Source organism: Sturnus vulgaris, chromosome 9 (genome assembly GCF_052056855.1).
Source record: "Sturnus vulgaris isolate bStuVul1 chromosome 9, bStuVul1.hap1, whole genome shotgun sequence".
NCBI classification, from domain to species: Eukaryota; Metazoa; Chordata; class Aves; order Passeriformes; family Sturnidae; genus Sturnus; species Sturnus vulgaris.
Window position 1 is genome coordinate 7,443,415 of NC_142251.1, and position 20,473 is coordinate 7,463,887.

General features: G+C 41.9%; 1 protein-coding gene across 3 annotated transcripts in view; it reads left to right on the forward strand.

Annotated features, from left to right (window-relative positions):
• Positions 1 to 20,473, forward strand: part of BEND5 (BEN domain containing 5) — an 875,016-nt gene that overhangs the window by 780,144 nt on the left and 74,399 nt on the right. For all 3 annotated transcript variants that reach the window (XM_014870680.2, XM_088169741.1, XM_088169740.1), the window contains exons 10-11: positions 1,863 to 2,015; positions 15,734 to 15,899. In XM_014870680.2, the coding sequence (XP_014726166.2) occupies positions 1,863 to 2,015; positions 15,734 to 15,899 (319 nt within the window). The remainder of the gene's footprint in view (positions 1 to 1,862; positions 2,016 to 15,733; positions 15,900 to 20,473) is intronic.

Below are 20,473 nucleotides of genomic sequence, written 5' to 3' on the forward strand. Positions count from 1 at the left end.
ACAAATTATTCTAGTCTACTGTTATATATCTCACTGTGCTTCTCGATTACTTTGTGTTAGTAACTATATTCCTATATAGAATTCTGTCTGGTTGTTCTAAAATAAGTATGACTTAGGTCACTGACTTCTGTGTGAAGGACATTCATGCTTTACAAATACCCAGTTTAACTAGATTATCTGCTCACTTCATCAAATCACTGCTTTGAGACTCTACAACATGTTCTGTTTTATGGTGATATGCCAGTGTGCATCTGATCTCATCAAATTCTGTTTGTGATGGGGAAATTATCTCATGAAAATAGTATTACTTAATCTTGGTTTTTAATTTCTGTATGCTTGGAGAGGAAGAAAATCCTGTGTGGTGTTTCATCCTGTCAATGCTAATCTTTCTCCTCAGTGCTGTATCTCCAAATAGCAGATGTGTGCTTTATTGCAGGGCTGGTCCTCTATAGCCCAGCAGAATGTTTTGGCAGGAGCAAACAATTTATTGTATTAGAGTCAAACACAATCAAATGTTCCCTTTCCTACGAAGCACGGTCAGATATGGATATTGCATTAGGTAACATTTTTACATAGCAGAGGCTTAATAAGATACATTATTACTCTCTCCAGGCTGTTTAATTAAACTAAACAGTCGCTGTGTATTATACATTGGTTTTCTGCCAGGGGAAAGTAAATCTGTATTATATTAGTGTCACATACCAAATGATGTTCTCCCCCCATCAGAAGAGCTGTCACTGCTGTCACATGAACTGCACAACCCACCCTGCCTTCCCCTTGCACTGGACTGTCCCACAGCTCAGTGTTCTCAGCAGCCTGAGCAAGATTTGTGTGCTGGGGAGACTTTGTGGCTGCAGAGCTTCCTGCTGTGCTTCAGTACAGCGAGAAGCACCATGAGCATCGTGCTGCCAGCAGAGCTCTTCTCCATCCCTCTGCTGAGGCAGGGACATCTGAGCCCTGGGCACCTGGACTGCTCCAGTGCTGGCCAGGTGACAGGGGTGGGCTTGTCATGGCATTTGCTCAGGTCCAGAAGCTGTAAGAATTTGGGGAAACTGGGTAATTCAGTGGCATCTGCTCTGGTACCACTCTATAGTGCTGGACAGTGCCATCCCCTGCTGCTGATGGCACTGTATGTGGTGGTCCAGGTGAGCATTCCCTCTTCCCCACTGATGCCATGGGAAGGGTCTGGGCAGAGCAGGCACTTCTGTGCTAGGGGGTCCTGCTCTCTTCCTTTAAAGCAAGAGTTGGTGCAGGATCCTGTAGGGAGCTACAAGCAGAGAGGCATTCTAGGCACATGATTTGGAGAATTGTTCTGTTGAGTTACTGCTAGAAAGCAGAGGAAGACAAAACATTTGCAGTATTTCTCCTTATATACAGAAATAAACTGCACAATAAATACTGGAGTCTTTTTTACACAGTTTTGAGCCAGTTTCACCTGGCAGAAGGGAGCATCTGCATAATTCAATGCAGAACTGTGCAGAGATGGCAGAGCTATGCCCAAATAATCATGCTCTAGAACTGGAAGGTGCATATTTTTATCACTGACAGTAAGCCCTGTATCACAATGAAGGATGTTTTGGCTCTATTTTGCACAGTGTCCCGTGCAAAATGTTCCAATATTCTCAAAAAGAGGTAAAGAAATGTCTGTCATGGTCCTTTGTTGTATTTCACATGCCCCCACAGAGAGGCAGGAATGGTTGGGTGTATCTCAATGAGATCTTTAGTGTGGCTCCTTGGTGCTGCCACCATGGATGGGTTCAAGAATGGCAGGACTGGATTTATGGGAGGCTTCACCTGCATATCTCAGTTATGATTTATCTCGTGCTGAATGTTTTGTTGTTGTTGTTGTTTTCCCTCAACAGAAGATTAACCTGGAGTTCTATATCGACATCCATGCCCACTCCACCATGATGAATGGCTTCATGTATGGGAACATCTTTGAAGATGAGGAAAGATTTCAGCGACAGGCTGTTTTTCCCAAGCTGCTCTGTCAGAATGCTGAAGACTTCTCTTATGTAAGTCATGTTTTACTTAATTATTTTTTCTTAGGTTTTTTGGGGGTTTTTTTTGCCTTTATGATAAATCTCTGGCTTTATTTGATTGAGTGGATTTTATTTCAGTATGAATAAAACTTTTATTATTAGCTACCATCTTCCCTCTTATACTTACCTGAACCAGCAGTGATAAGTTGTGATCTTAACTATGTCACTGAACGTATGAACAAAAGCAGGTTTTTCATCTTCTGTTTAATAACCTTTGATTCTGAATTACTGGCACACCCTGTTTTCTTCAGTTCTTTTGTCTTTTGATCAACTGGATCAACTTTATTGTTCTATTGTTTATATTAATTTGTCAAAGGTCTTACTTGTACATTCTAAATAATGACATGCTAGCAAATAGAAATAAAATTAATTAGCTTGAAAGAAAAGGTTAGATCACATCTATTGAAAGCTGTGGCAAAGGGAATGTACGCTTTTGAAATTCTTTGATATTACTGTAGAAAACTGTTCTGCAGTAGGATTTACAATTGCCCAATACTTACAATTTGGAGAGTGGGAAAGAGGAAGTTGGGTTCAAGGAACAGCTTGTACTTACCCAAGGAGGCCTCAATGATTGAGTTTCTGGTCTGCACCTGGTTGTTTCAAAAACACATTACGGGTAAGGGGCATTCAAAGATCAGAGCAATGAAAACCTGCAATTGATAGGAGTTGAGAGATTCTGTGCTCAAGTGTGGGATTTCTCTCTGCTACTGTGGGAGATTAAGTGTTCCTCTTAGCACAAGCCTTGGTTGACAAAGGGAAAATCTTTGAGAAGATGATGTAGGAAATAGAAGCCAATAGCTAAATAAACAGCAGTCTCTCCCTTTTCACTCTCGAGCTCAGAGTTCCAGCTAGGTGCCACTGGCACTGGGTGCATTCAGCCTCCCCCTGACATCCTACTGGTCTCTTGAGGCTGGAAGCTTTTCCCCTGCCATCCATCCAGGCCATTCTTCCCAGGGAGCTGAGCAGATAGAATTGTTGGAAAAAGGGACAGCCACAAAATTTCTGACAAGTGAGGATGTGTCCCCAGGTAGGAAAGTCTGTTTTCTTGTTTCCAGCTCCAGCCTTGTGGGTTATGTGATTCGTTGGAAATATCAGATGAAGAGAGGAAAGGAATCCAAAATGGGGGGGAATGTGCTGAAGACTTAAAATAGTGTATGTAAATATGCCCTACTGCCTGCTCAAAGGGGAGGGGGGAAGTGCATCGTTAACATTACCAGGCTGGTGTTTGAAAGTGTGGGAATGGACCACTGTTGTTACTAATGAATTTTCCAAAGCTTCAGGAGGTCTCATTTACATTGTATGCTGCTGTGGCCATTTGTTGGGATTATAATACTTCAACAGCAGCACTTCAAGTGAAAACTGGCGGCTGCATGAAGTGTTGTCCATAATTGACTAGCTCCATGTCTTCACACAGCACAGAGACAATGTTCCATTATGTTATCCATTGACAGTATCATTGAAAAGATTACTCTCCTTAAAGCATCTGTCAACCTTGATTGATTTACAAGGGACAAAGCACTGAAAAGGTTTGAAGTGCGGGTACAATTTTTGCCACCGTTTAGCATACATAATGGTTCTCCTTTGATGTCAAAAGCTCATCTTCTATTAATAATGCAGAGGGCTTTTGAATGCAGGCTACTTGTATGGAGTTCCACACTAATAACCTACTTGCTGTGAAATGGGATTCACTTTGGAGAAGCAGTCATTTGGGTTTTACATGTTCGGAATGAATCCCAACTCAAAGGGATTTCTTTCAGTGCTCTGCGTGATTGCAGCTGAGCCCGGCACGGGTTAGGGAAGGCAGGCAAATCCTAGTCTGCTCCTCCAGCCGAGAATCTGGCAGGAATCACGCAGCCAGATGCAAAGGAGCATGAACAGCAAGCCTGAGATGATGCGATCAAATGCCTTGTGCCGTTTCGTCTGGCAACCTTCTATTAATATACTTTAGAGTGCATTTCATGCCTGGGCTGCTTTCTTCACCTGTCATTTCCAATAGGCCTTTTTATTTAAATGACAGTATCCAAGGGAGATTGGTGATTAGAGTAGGGGATGGATAGGGGATTTGTACCCACAGCCTGTTATAGGACCAAAGGAGAGTCACCCAGTGTCTCTGTGCCCTGTCTGTTGGGCAAAACATGTGACCCCACAGCTCTCTGGAAGGCTGACTGTGGTTCACAGGTTTAAGTTGTGAAAGAGACCAGAAATTCCTCATTTGTACGTGACTCCAGAAAACAGAGGCCTGCCTTTGGTTTAGCTGTCAGCGTGTGAAAAGGAAAGTTGAAAGAAGGGCTTGGATGTTTTGGTCCCAAATAAATACATGAGACATTCTTGGACAGCTTCCTGGGCAAAAGGGACAAAATCTCTAAGGAAAACATTTTATATTTTCAATGTTTAAGAAGGACATTTTTAAACACTGGGGAGTAAATATAATCCATATGAAAGCTCTAACAGTGAAAGCTGACATACTCTTTTGAAAGGCTGACTCACTGCATTTTAGGAGCAGCTGTTGACACCATGTCTGAGTGCATTACACATCAGCCATGGCTTGGAATAGTTGCAGTTTTTGGCAGTTTTTGTAGGGATGTTCTTCATTTGACCTTTCTTGTTTGGGAGAGTGGATTAGTCATAAGGACCAGACACAAGCATTTGAGCATTTCAAGAACCTGCTAGTCCTAGGGGTGGCTAATTTTGACCTTTGTGACAGTATGAGAGGAGACCATCTGTTCTCTCAGATTCATTTAAAAGAAACAACTGCAGCTTTATACTTTGCAAAGATTGCTTTTCTTTTCAGTTAAAGACCAGTCAGGGGTACTTGGCCTGATCTGGTCAGTTTGGTTTGGGTTTTTATTTCCTTTGGACTGTGAACTAGTGGCACTTGAGATACGTTTGAGTTCTCATTTAATTTTCTTGTATTCAACTTCCCAGAAAAGAACCTTCCTTAGAAACACTGTTTGACCTTTGTGTGCCAGAGTTAGCCAAAGACCCTGATAAAAATTGGGGTCCCATTATTCTGGGTAACTTCTGAGGAAGTCCACAACCCTAAAAGCTTCCAGTCATGCTGAGAAAGAGGTAACAAGTGTGTGAGAAATTATTTGCTTGAAGAAGTTGGAGAATAAAACTTGGATGTCCCAAGTGCCAGTCTTGTTTCTTGGTCAGCAGTTCCCTGTTTTATATCACGCTCATACTCAAGAGTGAAGTCTCTAGACAGCAACCCACCCAGTTTACTTTAGGGAAGCATGTTGTTAACTCCAGTGCCCTAACACTGTGACCTAAAACATATTTTAGAGACTATCATTGTCTCAGCAGTTTGAGAAGATGCAGATATGGAATGATTTGCACTGGTACTTTTTGTGGGGTGTTTTGTTTGGTTGTTTGTTTTTAGTTTGGATATCAAACACAGAGCAATGAAGAAAAACATTTTAATCTCTTTATATCTTGTGCTGCCTTTCTTTGACCCACAAACTCCAGGTCTGCTGTTCTCATTTTCACAGCACCCTCTATCCAAGCTTTCTTAGGGAAGATGTCTTTGCTCCATTTTGCCTATGGCAGCCTCTCTGGGCTGTTATGATTTACCCTGGCTCTGTACCTCCCTCTGAAGGCACTGGTGGTGCAAGTGCTTGAGGCAGTAATATGAACACTGACTGACCAAATCACAACAATTTGCTCTGAAATAAAAAAAATAAACAGCTTATGTTGCATATGGCTGGGCAAGGAAGGGGAAGCAGTAAAGTTGGCTGGAATTTATCCTGAAGTAAAATGCATACTCACTTTCATCACCACTTCCTAAGTGCCTCTCTGCTGTTTTGGTAAAAAAAGACTCTTGTCCCAGAAAGGGAAAAGCTGCTGTGTTCAGGTAGGTTTTGTTAACATCATGCAAGCTTAACAGATCTACTCAGAAATCTCTTAAAACCTGAGCACAACAAATGATCCTGCCTCCTTTTTTTGTAGTCTTGTACCAAGGCATATCCAGAGAGACAAATACAGCTATTATGTGCTTTAGCACCCCTCTGGGATGCATTTCTGCTTGCTGCTTCTTGGACGTGTTGCTCCATAAATTTATTTATTTATTTATTCTGGAGGCTGGGTGAGCCAAGACAGGAAAAGCATTACTGGTGGCTCAGGGAGCAGACTGTAAAGTCTGTCCTCAGTGTTACAGGCTTTGGTCTCACAAGGACTCTGCCTTTTGGAGAGTCTCAGTGAAATGAAACTGTTCCATTATGTTGTGCTGCACCAGTTCACTCCTCCTTGTATTCTGAGGATTGAATTAGTATTGAAAAGAAAAGGAGAGGGGGAAGTGTTGGAGCAAATGGATTTTCTTTCAGTACTTTCTTGCCTTGTTGTTTGTGCATATAGGAGTCAACAGCCCCTTCTCCATCCCCACACAGGTAGAAATTTAGAATGTACACCGAAGAAACAAGTTTTCATAGCAATTTTATGGCGTATTTTCAAAAACCATCATTACTCTTACCTAACGTCAGCCCATGGGGGCAGGTGACAGCCTCCCAGAGCAGCAGCAATGAAAGGAGCTGCTGTAGATTGTCCTGCAAGCTGCCTCTCCTGCAGAGCATCTCAAACCCCTTCAGATGAGACAAACTGTGCTGTGAAGGAAGGGCAGAAAAGTAGTTAAGAACTGGACACCTGTCTCCCTGGCAGGATATATTTTTTGGTATTACTTTTTTAACCAGATGATATTTTTATATATGTAGAATCCAACTCTGGCTCAGGGAGCTGTCCTGGAGCAGTGAGAGAGCCAAGGAGTGTGAGCAATGGGCTGCACTGGGCTGCTCTGGGAGCAGCAACCTTAGGAAGGTTGTGATCCCCTGATTTAGGCCTGCAGAACTTCTTTTTGCCATGGAGCAAACCACTTTTTCTGCAGACTATTCAAAGCAACTGGGTGCATGATGGCTGTATTTCCCTTTTTGCTTCTCATTGTCCTAGTTTTCTGTCATTTGTAGAGATGATTATGAAAGCACTCCCAGGAGGCTGCGCTCACGCTCATGAAAGTATTGTAAAGAGAAGCATTGCAGGCTATTGCTAGAGGCTATTTTATTGTATATGTTGAGGAAACGTCTCGTTTTCTACTGACAAATGGAGAAAGTGAGAACTCCAGAGACTTGAGTTATTTTCTAAACAGTGTGATTATTCTGCAGAGCTTAGACTAGGAAATGCCACCATTGGCATCTTTGGGGGAGGATGTGCTCTGAGAAGCAGAGGCTGCTTTTAATAAAGAAAACAGGGGTAAAAGCAGGCCTTTTCTTCATTATTAACCTGATGCATTTTCAGATCCCCTATTTGTGTGTAGCACTGGTCACAGCTTGGCTCTTAAAAGGGAGATGAGTTCTAGCCTAACCGTGGTTAATGGGTGCCAGGATAATGTTTGAGTAGGTGGCATTGTCACTTGTGGTGATGGGGAGATGCAGACTCACTGAAGGAGCTGAGAGCACCTGAGGAAGGATGTTTTGGGATGCACACTCTGGGTGTGTGTGATCAGCATGGCAGATCCACTAACAAGGAACTGATGTTTGCTTTCAGGATGAGGTGGGATCTGCCTCCTCTTCCTCTTGTTTTTTCCAAGTAGGCTGTGATGGGCTGCCCAGATCTTTAGGGAACCCTTGTCTGGCTCTGGGAAGGTCTCAGGCCATCTCCACCCTGCTGTGTTTAGCTGCAGGTGCTGTTTAAGGAGTTCTCTCTCAGAAGAGCTGCTGGTTTGATTTGGATTTCAGTCGTGTTAGCTGCCATGCTAAAGCCAGCAAACTCAATAAACAACTTCAGAGCTGGAGCACCCAGAGGTGGGAGCTGGGAGTACCATCAGTTTAGGTGCACATGGGAAGGATTCTGGAACGTGAAATGCAGCCCAAATCCCTGCACTGGTGCTGCCAGGGTTGCTGGTTCAAGGTGCAGAGACCTCCATCAGTCCTGGAGCTGTAGAGCAGAGCACGGATATTAATGAGCAGTAAAAAGTGCAGCTATTGTACCTCTCACAGGTGAACAGCTGGAACCCTGAAGCATGAAAGCCAGTTACTTTTCTAGCTGCAGAATTTCTTAAAAAAAGAAAAAAAAAGGAAAAAAAAAAAAAGAAAAATAAATCTAATTTGGTAGTTTTGGTCTTGAGGCATAAACTGAGAGCATATAAAGCACCCTCCTTCCAACCTCTCTGCTAATGACCATGCAAATATGTGTTTTTATCAGGAAACCTAAGCAGGCATGACTGAAAGACACTTGGGAGGGGGAAAGATCTAGTATTCCTGCACTGCACATTAGAGGGATAATGAAGCCCCTCAGGGAGCAGATGTGTGTGTGGTGACAATGTACCTTTAAAACTGTTATTTCTCTGAGGAGAATTGCACTTTAAAGCCTGAGAATGTGGTGCTAGGCAAGTTGTGTTCATGGTACCCCTATAACAGTGATGGTACCTCTAAGAAAGGGTGATTGCTCTCTGCTTTCCACCGAGCAGGAGGAAGAAGGCAAAAAGAAGCAGGGACGAGAATGATTAAAAATCTCTTAGGACTTGGGGCTATTTGGTCTTCAAGTTTCAGTTTTAGGTATTCTTGTATTCTTGGTGCAGGTCAAATTGTTCCAGGTCTCCTCTGCATGCCTTTCCTCAGATTTCTGCAAATCAAACTCTAGATCAGAGAATATTGCCCAGCTAAGCCCAAGCTTTGCTGCCCACCTCAGTGTTTCCTACCAGGCACAGAAGTTATGAAACAAAATGCTGTCAACTGCAGAGCCTTCTGTGAGAGTGAGTGAGCCCTATTCACAGGAATATCAGTCCAGTCTGCCTGTTCCTAAGGGACCTGGAAAAGCTTCAAACAATGGAATTCCTCTTTGAAATTATCCTGAACTTTTCTAAACCTCCTCTTCCCATATTTCAGTAGTCACAATTGATTTTGAGATGAAATAATTTTTCTTCCTGTGCTTTAGAAACACGGCTAAGCTGCAAGGTGAGATGAATCGAGGAGTAATTTTGAGCTCTGTTCCCATTCCATCACACCTCTGCTCCCAGAATCCTTCCTCTTTGCCTGCTCCCTCCTTCAGATCAGCTGTCTGCTTTAGGGATTGATGCTGACTGTAAATTGGAAGGAGCCTGCCTGGTACCAGCCTCTCAAATGCCATGATTTTCAAGTCTCCAGACCCAGCTGACATGGAGCTTATGATAGTCTATCACAAAACAAACAAACAAACAAACAACAAACAAAAACAAAACAAAACAAAAAAACCAAAAACAACAACAAAAAACCCCAAACAAACAAAAAAAAACCAAAAAACCCAAAAGAAACAAAAAACAAAACCAAAAAAACCCCAAACCACACCAACACATCTCCTTTCCAGTCTATCAATAGAGTTAAAGGAGCTGGTGAGAGGTGAGTGTGATGAGAGGGTTAAGTTGGCTTTTGAAGTGAGAAGTTTACTCAGTGCTTCCAGAGGAGTAAGGAGGTTAAGTTTTGCTTGTGAGACAGTTTGGCAGGGTCAAAGCAGTGACAGCTGGACACATCATGTCAGGAATCAGCTCTACCCACACAAAGAAAGCAAAATGCCAGTTGCACCTGCTTAAAGCTCCCTGTGCAGGGGCAAACAGAAGAGCCACCGTTTGTAATATTGCTGTTTGCAACCTTCTGTGGCAAAGATTCCAAAGCCAGTGCATTTCTGTGTCCTTTCTCAAACTTTTGCAGACTTCAATAAAGCATTTTAGAAAATGAGAGTGAGTGAGTTATAGCTGATACTGTAAAACTGCTCTCTGAGATGGATTTGACACTGCCTGGGCTCCAGTCCATTTCCCAATGGCACGTCTATTCTTCCTTGATGACAAGTGTGCCATTCCTTTTTTTCTAGAGCACTAACTTTTTTATTATCACTTTTTTTTTGCCACACCGGGGCACTGAGTTGAGGGCTCATAGAGGTCAGACCTGCTTTGGAAAAAACCTTTCTCTTCATCTATAAGAGCAGCATCAGCAGACAGCTCTGGTGATGTTGTAAATCCTGGTGACACTTGGCCATTGCTGGTGTTGATCACTGAAGAACATGAAACAACTTGTGTGCATAATCCCAGTTTACACCAGTAGGTAAAATGTTTATTTCTTAATTATATAATGAGCAAAATGTGGGCAATTTTACTAGGTTTGGAGTGGGGATTTTTAGGAGTAGTTAGGCTCACTTGGGAAACACAGCTATGGAAATGGCATGGGCTGACCCAGCATATTTTTAATTGTATGTTGTAATATGAAACCGTTCTCTAATTATGAATCCTCTTAGTGTTTTTGTCTCTGCTTTTCTCCAGGAAAGATTTCTAACATAATTTTCTGATTTTTGAGCATGCAGTTGTTCATGCTACACCCTTTTGTAGAACACTTCCCAGACCTACATCATCTATATAGATCAGCAACTTTAGGGAAGATCTCCTTATTCTGAGTTTCATGCAGATACTTTCTTTGTGAGGAGAAGTAATCATCTGGGAATCATTCATGTCCACACTAGAGCTCAGATTTTTGAAGATATATGCAGTCTGCTACTTCCTTCCACGAGCAGATCCATAATCAGTTGTGTTGCAGGAGATGTGAACAGCTGGTAAAAATCTCTCTCTTGGATTTTGGGAACCTCCCTGGACCTTGCTATGCCAGAAGTTCATCTTCTGCATTCTGTCAAAGCCTGTGACCAGATTTCTGCCTGGTTGGCATTTTTCTGAATGTTTTGTACTTTTTTATTTTTCCGAGTTTTTTTTTAATTTTCTTTTCTTGCTGGTTTGGGGAAACACCATAGGATTGGTCAGAAAGGATGTGCAGTCCATACCATGGATCCCACGTTAGGAGCCTGGCAAGGTCTGACTTGCACTGTGGTCATACTTTGCTCCTTTTTCCTTAATGTGTTGTGCAATTTCAGAAGATGACAAAGATTCATTCCTCAAAAAGCTCTGGATGAGAAGGTCCCTTTGTCCTGCTATCAGTGAAATTGATATTTAATCCCATTTTGTTATCCCTTATTCCACTCAAAAGCGGATCCAGTTTTACTGGAGTTTGCCTCCAATTTCTCCTTTTGTGCAGCCTGAGGTTTTCTGATGCTGAAGCAAGCCAAGCCCCCTCTGAGCTCACACATGCACTGAGGAGGCTCCACCAGCTGAAGCTCCCACCATGCAGGGCCACTCAGATTCTGAGCCCATCAGGGCTACAAAGGGTGGGCTGGGGCAAATTCAGCCTCAGACGTGTGAGAAATCTCCCTCTTTGCCTTTTGGAGCCACTCTTGTGGCTGACAGGCATGCAGAGGCAATCAGCACCCTGCCTAATTAGCGAGCATGGAGTGCCCAGGACATTGATTCTGGGTGTTGTTGGAGGGAAGATGGAGCAGTGCTGAGCAGCCAAGAGGATCCCTCGGCCCTGTGGAGCTGCCCAAGCTGCTGAGCTCACATTCTGGCTACCAGGGGGCTAAAATTCACTGAGGAGACACACTGTGGGGCAGAGTGTCCTTGCCAGCCAAGGGACAGGGATTCTGGCCCTTCCACCTTTTTCCTGCTTTGAAATCACTCCAGAAACAACTTATATGCGATTTTTTTTTTTCTTGCTTGCTGCCTTCCACACACCTTTGTCTGCTGCAATGTCTGAATAAAGTCCAGTTGGTTCACGAATGTCTCTGTAGTGCCTGGCTGTTCACTGCCATTCCCAGTGGGGAAACTGGTCACAGTTTCACACTCAGCACAGCATGGGGAGGAGGGATGGAGTCTGCTAGGGAGGCTGGGGAAGCTGCCACTAATGCCTGATGTGTAGAGAGAGGGTCAGCACACCTTGAGGCTCCCAGAATCTGTTTGAAATGTGTTTTTCTGGTGAGTTTCTTCCCACCAGAAAGTAAAGGAATCCTCCGTTCTTCCTTCTCTGCTCTTTTAACACTGGATTTCTTGGCAGCTTCTAGTTCTGTGGATAGCTATTTGTTCACTGAATTTTCTCACACCAGCTGGGAAGCAAAGTCCATCTGTGAGCGTTAATGTATCTGTGTTTTTTAATAATGCAATACTGTTGATTTTATACAAATATCACTATTTAAGAACTTCAAAGTCCTTGGTGTTCCCCCCACCCTCCAGACTGCACTTCTTGCTGCTGCTGCTGTTAACACTCCCATGTGTTTCAGCCTTGGAGAAATAAATATTTGTTTAGCTGTTCTCCTGCTGTGCCTGCTCAGTGCATTTGTTTAATGATGACTTCAGTTTAGCTTTGCAAAGGGGTTTAGGGAAATAGATTCTCCCAGAAAAGCAAGAGACTCATTTGCAGATAACTTTCCCTGCATTCGTGCCCCCCTCTTGCCATCCCCATCCCTTTTTTCCCTGGATTAGGGTTTGATTAAATAAATGTGCATGGGCAAAACTTCAAGATCAGCTGCGGTGAGGAGTCAAAGTTTTCTCTGGTTTATTTTGGGTTTTTTTTCCCACTCCATTTATCTTGACCTAAAACAGTGAGTAGAAGGTTAGACTCAGCAAATACCTGCTGCTTTTTCTTGTCATTACCTAAATTTTCTTTAATCTTTCGTTTTCTTTTTCTCCTATAAAATATCAAATCATATTTTGGCTTATAACATTTGCTCTGGAGCCAGGCCCAAGCTGCTATTTCAAAACCTGTATTTGTCATGTTCTACCCCAACCCTCTTGAGTCAAATGAGAGATTTTACCTTTTACTCAAGACACCAAATTGGTCTATGCAATCAGATTTTTTTTCAAAATGAGGACAGTGATAACCTTCAAAATCTACATTTGTGCACCTAAATGAAGGGTCAGCTTTTTATTCCTGAAAATTCAGTACCACTTGGCAAAGAAATGAAGAGGATTTTATTAATACCTTTTCCATTTCAAGTAATTTTGTTCATCTGAAACTGAAACTCTTCTATTAAACAAATACCCACAAACACAAAAAAAAAAAGAACAAAAGCTCCCACCCCCCCAAACAAAACCCAAAGCCCCAAGCTCCATGAAATAGCCTTATAAAAATTCAAACTGAAAAGTTCTAAATTTGGTGGGATTTTTTGTTTGTCTTTTACTCTTAATATAATGTTTTGATAATATTTAAACTACTTATGCTTCAGTTTTGAAACACAATAAATATAATTTTGTCAATAATTAGATTCAACTTCTGCTAGAAAGCAAAAATCATTTCAGTGAAGTAACAAGTAACTCTTTCTTCATATATTTCCAACTGATGAGGTTGTAGCCTATTGCAGAATTTTTTTAAATTATGCTTCAGTGCATGACCTGGCACTTGTGTAGCTGAGTTTCATCTGACTACAATCACTCTGGCCCTCAAAGTCATCCCACTGCTTTTTTATTTGTATGATATTCAGAACCTCCTCCATAATGATGATTCATTCCACAGTGTGTCATCAGAAAAATTTTTTTGGCATGGTCCTCCTTTACTGTGCTAAGAACTGTGATGAAAATATTATGTAAGATTTATCTCAAGAATCATCTATTAGGAATTCTACTCATAACTTTCTTTTAGCCTGATTAAAATAATGGGAAATAGGAAAAGGATTTCATGTGCAAACTGTATCCCAAAAATACAAGCTGTACTCAGCAGATACTTGTACAATTTGTTTTTAACATAGTTGATGAGATTCCATAATCTTCACAAATGCTCCATATCAGTAACTGAGTCTCCTACTCACTGAAGTACTTCTATCCCTAATGTCTTCCCTGAGTCACCTCCTCCCACATTTTCCTTGTTTTTCCTGTGCCAATTCAGCCTCAGAATTAGCTTAGTCCCTTTGTGAGTGATGCTTCTGCACACAAAGCCCAGTATCCTGTCCTGACACATTTGTTGTCCTGTTCCTTTGAGTTGTTTCCATCAGCAGTTGATGCTCTCATGCATTTAAAGTTCCACTACAGGCATTTGTTTGAAGATGAAGCACCATGCACTGAAGTTGATGTTCACTTGGCTCAGGAAGCAATCCCCTGAGCATGATCATCTTCCTGTTTCTGAAATTTAACTGAGGACAAAGTTTCCCTCAGTTTCAGGATCTCAACAGTCTTTTGAAAGTTTCTTTTTAAGGAAGCCAGAGAACATTCCCTCTCGTAGACCTCTTTAAGTATTTTATCCCATATATCAAATTAACAGTTAATTTTCCCAACATTCTTTATGAGTGCTTTACTCCCTCTCCCATAGGTATTCAGAATATCCTGCAGGCTTCTGCCATGTAATTTGGCAGAAATTATATAGTATGTACATAGGAAAATGCATTCTGTGTACAAATTACCACAAAGTTAAATATTATCTTACCAAAAAGACAACAAGTTGCATTTGGAAACACCTATATGTAATGCTAATAAGAAACCCAATTCCATTTTATTCTAATTAAACTGGAAAACCTTCCTTTTTACAAGATGAGAGAAACTTCAAGACATTTAGAATCTTAATGAACCCACAGGTATTTCTATTTTTATATCTCCTGGTATACAGTGTTTACCAAGAATTGTTGCTCATTTCAGTATTAATCTGATTTTCTCAGTCTAGAGAAGTTCACCATTTTGAACCATTGCATCTCATTTCTTAAATACAAAGGGAAATTTATTTTCCCCAGTTTGGGTAGGAGATGGATTTCATAAATATTCACACTGTGTTGGCTAGAAAAGGTATCAGCCCTAAGGCTCCATAGGAGGACACTGGACAGCTCAAAGAATTCACCATGGGCATAATGACAGAACAATGAGCTGTGTTAAGGGTCCTTTGTGTTTCACTGGCAACATAAAATTCTTACAGCAGGAGATATTATGACCTTTTATTCAAGAGATCCAAGTTGAATCTTTTTTTTTTTTTTTTTGGTTGTCACTAGCTTGTGCAGAGCCTAGATTGGCTCAGTCTAATGGTTATGAGGTTTCTGAATAGTGTCTGAAAATCAAAATGAAATCAGAATCCATTTTTCTGTCTAGTTGGTAGGAACAAGCTCTGAGACTTCAATCAACCTGAAGATGAGCTGCCCTTTAGTCTCCAGATGTCATGCCTTCAAAGGAGAGCTAAAATTCATTTATGGAAATACTTGGAGTCCTCCTCTCCACCCCTCAAATGAATAGTCATAAAGCTGTAGGGCTCTTAAAGCCAGATCTTCAGTAATAGCACAAAATACTACCTTTTATACTGTGCTGTAGAATAGTGAGGTAGATTTTTCCACCCAGAGAACAACACTCTGTTAACATTTAAGTTAGTGAAGTGGAAATTTCTGTGACCTAATTTAAGAACCAGTCAAATGTCTCAGGTGAGAAAGTTTCACCAAAATGTAAATGCCACTGTATTTCTGCTTTGATTAAGAGTCCAGGTGAAGGGGTGGGGGGAATGGTTATGATACAGGGGAATTCAGTGATAAAGGGGAGACAAAGGAATCCAATATCCAGGCAATGGTACAGCTTAACTCCTGAGCAGGGGGGATCTGGAAGGCTCACTTTCAACTCGTGCATGTGACAGCCTTGCTTTGTGTTATCTGAGAGGGAACAGGAAAAGCTGATATTAATGGTGAACCCAGAAGGATTTTGTGAAAGCCTGCAAGGTACCATTTATAGCCTGTGTGCCAGAACTGTGCTTCCCCTCCAGGCCATGATCAAAACACAGAGCAGTCTGCACAGTGTAAATGAGATTTGGCAATGTGAGTGAAGCTGCTCTCTCTTCTAAGAGACTCCTTCCCCTGCTCCCCTCCTGAACTGTGCTCATGCCCCTGTGCTCTTGTTCCTGCAGTCCAGCACATCATTCAACAGGGATGCTGTGAAAGCTGGGACAGGCCGGCGCTTTCTTGGCGGGCTCCTGAATGACACCTCCTACTGCTACACCCTGGAGGTCTCCTTCTACAGCTACATCTTGGGTGGAACTGCTGCTGCTGCTGTGCCCTACACTGAGGAAGCCTGTATCCTTTTGAAATCCATCCTCTTGCAGCACACGTGAACCAGGCACTTAAGGTAAACACTTCTGTCTCCATAAGAGTTTGCTGAGATAGAAACACACACAAGTGGAAATGTGAGTCTGCTCCTGATGCTTTAATTTCCCTCATATTGATTCTCCATACTGTGGAAATTCAAGAAGAGAAAGACATTAGATCAAATAAGCCATTTCCCTCTTGTAGGAGATTGTCTCACACACTTGTTATAGAAGCTAGTCCTGGAGAGTCTGTGATCCATTCCCTTCCACTGTCTTCCATTTCTTTCTTCATTTCTCTCCTTATTCCCTCATTAGCCCTGCGTTTGTGTTATTGTTTTAATAGCAAGTTGAGAGTACATCTTTGGTGAGTAAAATATCTTCTCTGCCTTTGAACTGCAGCCAAAAGGATCCATTAGGTTCTGCAGCTGCCTCGAGGACAAATCTTCAACGCCAGTTGACAAAGAAATGGAAGTCAAATTGTGAAAACAAAACCATCAAAGTTGTTGGCATTTTTGAGTGCTCAAATAGAAGCGGTGTCTCATTCCTCAAAAAACACATATCCATCTGGCTATCTCAATGTATCAGCAATTTGTAGAATTGTTCTGACTGGTCTTATGATCTGCTTTTATGTTTTTCTTTTTCTTTTTGTCACCATGCTCAATCAAACAGCCAGTGCCCATACTTCAACGCTGGGTACGTTATTTCATTTTGTCATTCTATCTTGGCAGCTTTTAAAATTTCCACAGGTTTAGAAACAGTGCAGAGGGAGAGAGATTAGCTGTGATTGCCTATTTACCTCTCTGCTGCATTTTGGAAGCTGGGGGAAGCAAGGGAGAAATTTTCATGAGAGACATAATTCTTCACCATCCATGTATATGGGCTCTCAGTGTGAGAATAAGAGCAAGAAACAGGGAGCAGGGAAAGGAATTGTCATTTAGGCTTTTCTGGTTTGACTTCTCCACTGAAAGTGAAATTTGGGGGAAGGAGGGAGATGAATATATTAAAGTGACTTACCAGGCTAGAGCATTTGGAATAGAAGCTCTTTTTTGTCCAGTAAAGTTAACTGATGGAAAAGCTCCTTGCAGCATACACAAATGTAGTATATCTTGCCACTGTGGAAAAAAATGTCCTTACTGTTAGGTTTAGGTATTTATTTTCTTAAGCTGATATTTTGGTGTTTCAAGAACCTGTGCCTTAGTTCTACCTTTGATTTTCTTCCTTACTTTGTGCTCATTGTGCTGAAAACTGCTTATTTCTCTTCCTTATTTATCAAGAACAGTTTTTACAGTGAGGAATGGAAAGAGCCCCTATACACATGAGATCATGATTCTCTTGGATATGTTTTCCTTCATGACTGGTAGATCAGACTGGCTTAGTTTCCTTTTCCTTAAAGATTTCTGGTTTGTGCTTCACATTGCAGAAGTTTTACCTGTGGGGTCCAACATCTCCATTTGCTTGGCTTGCCTTGCCTGCTGCAGGCAGAGATGCTCCATTCTCTGTTCATCCCATCAGCAGCTGGGGCACAGAAAACAGGCTCCAGATCTTGGAGCTGGCATAGGGAAAGCTCAAGCAGCAGCTTGGTTTCTGCAGTTAGGGTTTTACCCAGCTGAGTGGAAAAGGAGAAGCAGGTTTTGGTTGGCCTGGCAGACAGCAAGCAGCAGAGGCTCTTTGCCTATGGAGTATGCTCCACTGGCATTTTGCCCTAGAAGGTTTTTATTATTTCCTTTTCAATGTAGGAATTCTATCCAGAGTACTGCCTGTGAGATCTTTTCCTCACGTGTGCAGTTTTCTAGTTAGTGAAAGAAATGGAGCTGCTTGAAATAGTCTCTAGACTGGTCTGATCCAACATAGGAGTAGCCACTGGATTTATGCACATCCTGTCCTGGCAGGGGAGGAAGTTTCACATCACTGAAGTGCCTATGACTGAAAGTAAAACAATTGCAGAACATTCCAATTTAGCCTGAACAGCCTTTCCAAGCTATTTGCAAGTCAGTGATTAATTAATGCTCGGATTTTTTAATGGACCTGAACCAAAGACACAGGCAGTCAGTTCATATTGGCCTCCAAGGACAGGGCTGTTTCTATTAACTATCTACTTACATGCAGACAGCAACTCAAGCAAATAAATGAAGAAAATAGAGCGAGCCCAAGAACTGTGAATTGATAGTGCAAGTATTCTGCAAATCTGCCTTTTTAAAGATGTATTTCTTAGAACTTTGTTCATCCCACTATTTGGTTGTGTGAGTCGTTTTTCCTTTTCTTTTCCTTTCTTTCTCTTTCCTTTTTTTCTTTTTCTCCTTTTTCCCTTTCCCTTTCAATGGAAACAGGATCAGGGAGGGTAGGATTGTTCAAAGCTCCTACTGTTGGATTAAGAAGTGCAGACTGAGATTCAGCCTCAAATTCAGGTCACCCATGACCATAAAATGAGACTACAAAGTGGATCACACATCCAGAACTAGCTATACTGGCTCCTTTTAGAGAACAAAATCAATTAGGGTATCCAGATTCTGCAAAATAATATTTTAACCTAATGTTGTTTGTGTTGACAGGTAGGAAAACTCTGAATAGACTTGTGTTTGCACTGGTGACAAGTAATGATACCTGTCAGCTCCTTTTCTTTACAGCATTTGTGGCAAATAAGATCACAGTACTACTCCCTTTCATGCCATTATATAAGTGGATCCGGTTTGTTGGTGGGTTTTTATCTCTTCATGTTCTCCAGGTTTTACATGCTAACTCTGTGATCCATACAAACCTCTGTGTGACAGTAATAGATATATTTTTACACTGGGTGAGATTATCCCTTTTTTTCAGATTTGTGTGACTGACTGAAACATACTTTGTAATTTTTGAGATAAGTGGATACCTTACATGCATGAAAATGGAAGACAGACTTTCAGTCTTTGAATTCTTCCCATTAACGTGGACAGTAACTTTTTACAGTAAGAAAAGTAAGAAAAAAAGGATGGGAAGGTATCATTAGAAGTGGAAATCGGTTTCAACTTACTCCAGTTAGTGTGACTGAATGTTCTAAATGAATTGGTTCCGAATTTAGAGGATGATACCTGGATTGTTCTAAAAACAAATTGGCTGCTGAAGCTGCACTATTGAAATGAAATCCAGGAGGGAAGGGTCTTCCTTCAGCCTGTACAGGGGGAGTATGTTTGGGGCATATATGGTGGGATAACATCATGCAGAGTGTTGAGTTTCTGGCCTTTTCTAACACAGAGAATTAACATGATTGCATCCATGTCTCAGGCCTTGATTGGCACGATATCACTAATGGTTACTGCTGGAGCTCCTGTTGTATTTTCATCCAGCAAACAAAGCACTTAGACATTCCTGAAGAGCTGTGTGTGTGCCTGCTAGGTCTGTGTCTAACAGATACATACCTGGAGTGTGAGAAACATTAGGGATATGTTCTGTAAGCTCTGCAGAAAACCCTACGATAACACGTGCTGCAGATAACAGTGAATGGACTCTGTTTCAAAGGCACAATAAGAGGATTGTAGGCTTGTCTGTTACTCGCCTGGAAGTGGACAGAGAAATGTTTAAAACCCTTCTCACACATGCACACATTTGGTGGTAACTGATTAAAAAAGGCAGCACAACAACAGTTAGCTCAGCACCAGGTGAAGGAGCTTTAAAATGAGCTGATATGCTTCCATTAAATTCCATGTTTTACTAGGCATTTACAGGGCTTATGACATGAGGCTTGTAAACTGCTCTGTAGCACTCACCAGCAGCAGCTCAGCTGCTGAGCTGTCTCGATTCACACCAGCCTCAGAGCTGGGCAGGGAGCAAGGGATAACAGAGGGGGAGGCAGGATGAGCCCTGCTCTCACACTGCACCCACAACTGGTGTTTTCCTGTATCCCACTACAGCTGTGAGCAGCAGCCATCACAGCCTGACCTGAGAGCAGCCAGCAAAGGACTCTCACAGCAACAGAGCTTTAAAATCTATTTGGTTCATTTTTTAGTGTTTGAACTGGATCCTTGCTGCAAAGGAGGCAGCCCATAAGAGAGAATAAAAGGTTTTATTCTTTCACAGCCCAGCCATGAGGCAGGGAGGCAGAAATGATGGAGACCTGGCTGGAACTGGTATGACCATAGCTGTAGGGGAGAATAATCATTGAGATGGGTGGGCACCACAATTGTCAGCATGTCCATAGCTTCTTTTGTGTATTTTTATCTTAATTGCAAGCTTCCTCCAGGTGGAGAAGGACCCCATCCAGAGGCACGCTGCTGAACTCTCTCTTGTTTGTGGGCATAAAGAAGTATTTATATGGCTACAGCCACAGAATGAGGGCTTGGATTTACTAGAATCTCTTCAGATACCTAACAGGAGATCACATCCTGGACTCTAAACACAGAGACCACTGGGTTCATTCTTATTCTTAAATTCAAGCAAAATATCTGCCTGCTGCTTGACTGGGGACTTGAGAAGTTAAATCCCTGGAGGGAACAGTCATTTGTTACATCTGGATTCCTTTTAAAGAGTACTTGGATCTCACTAAATGCCTGTCCTGGGGAAAAGGAATCTGTATGCAAACTACAATTCCAG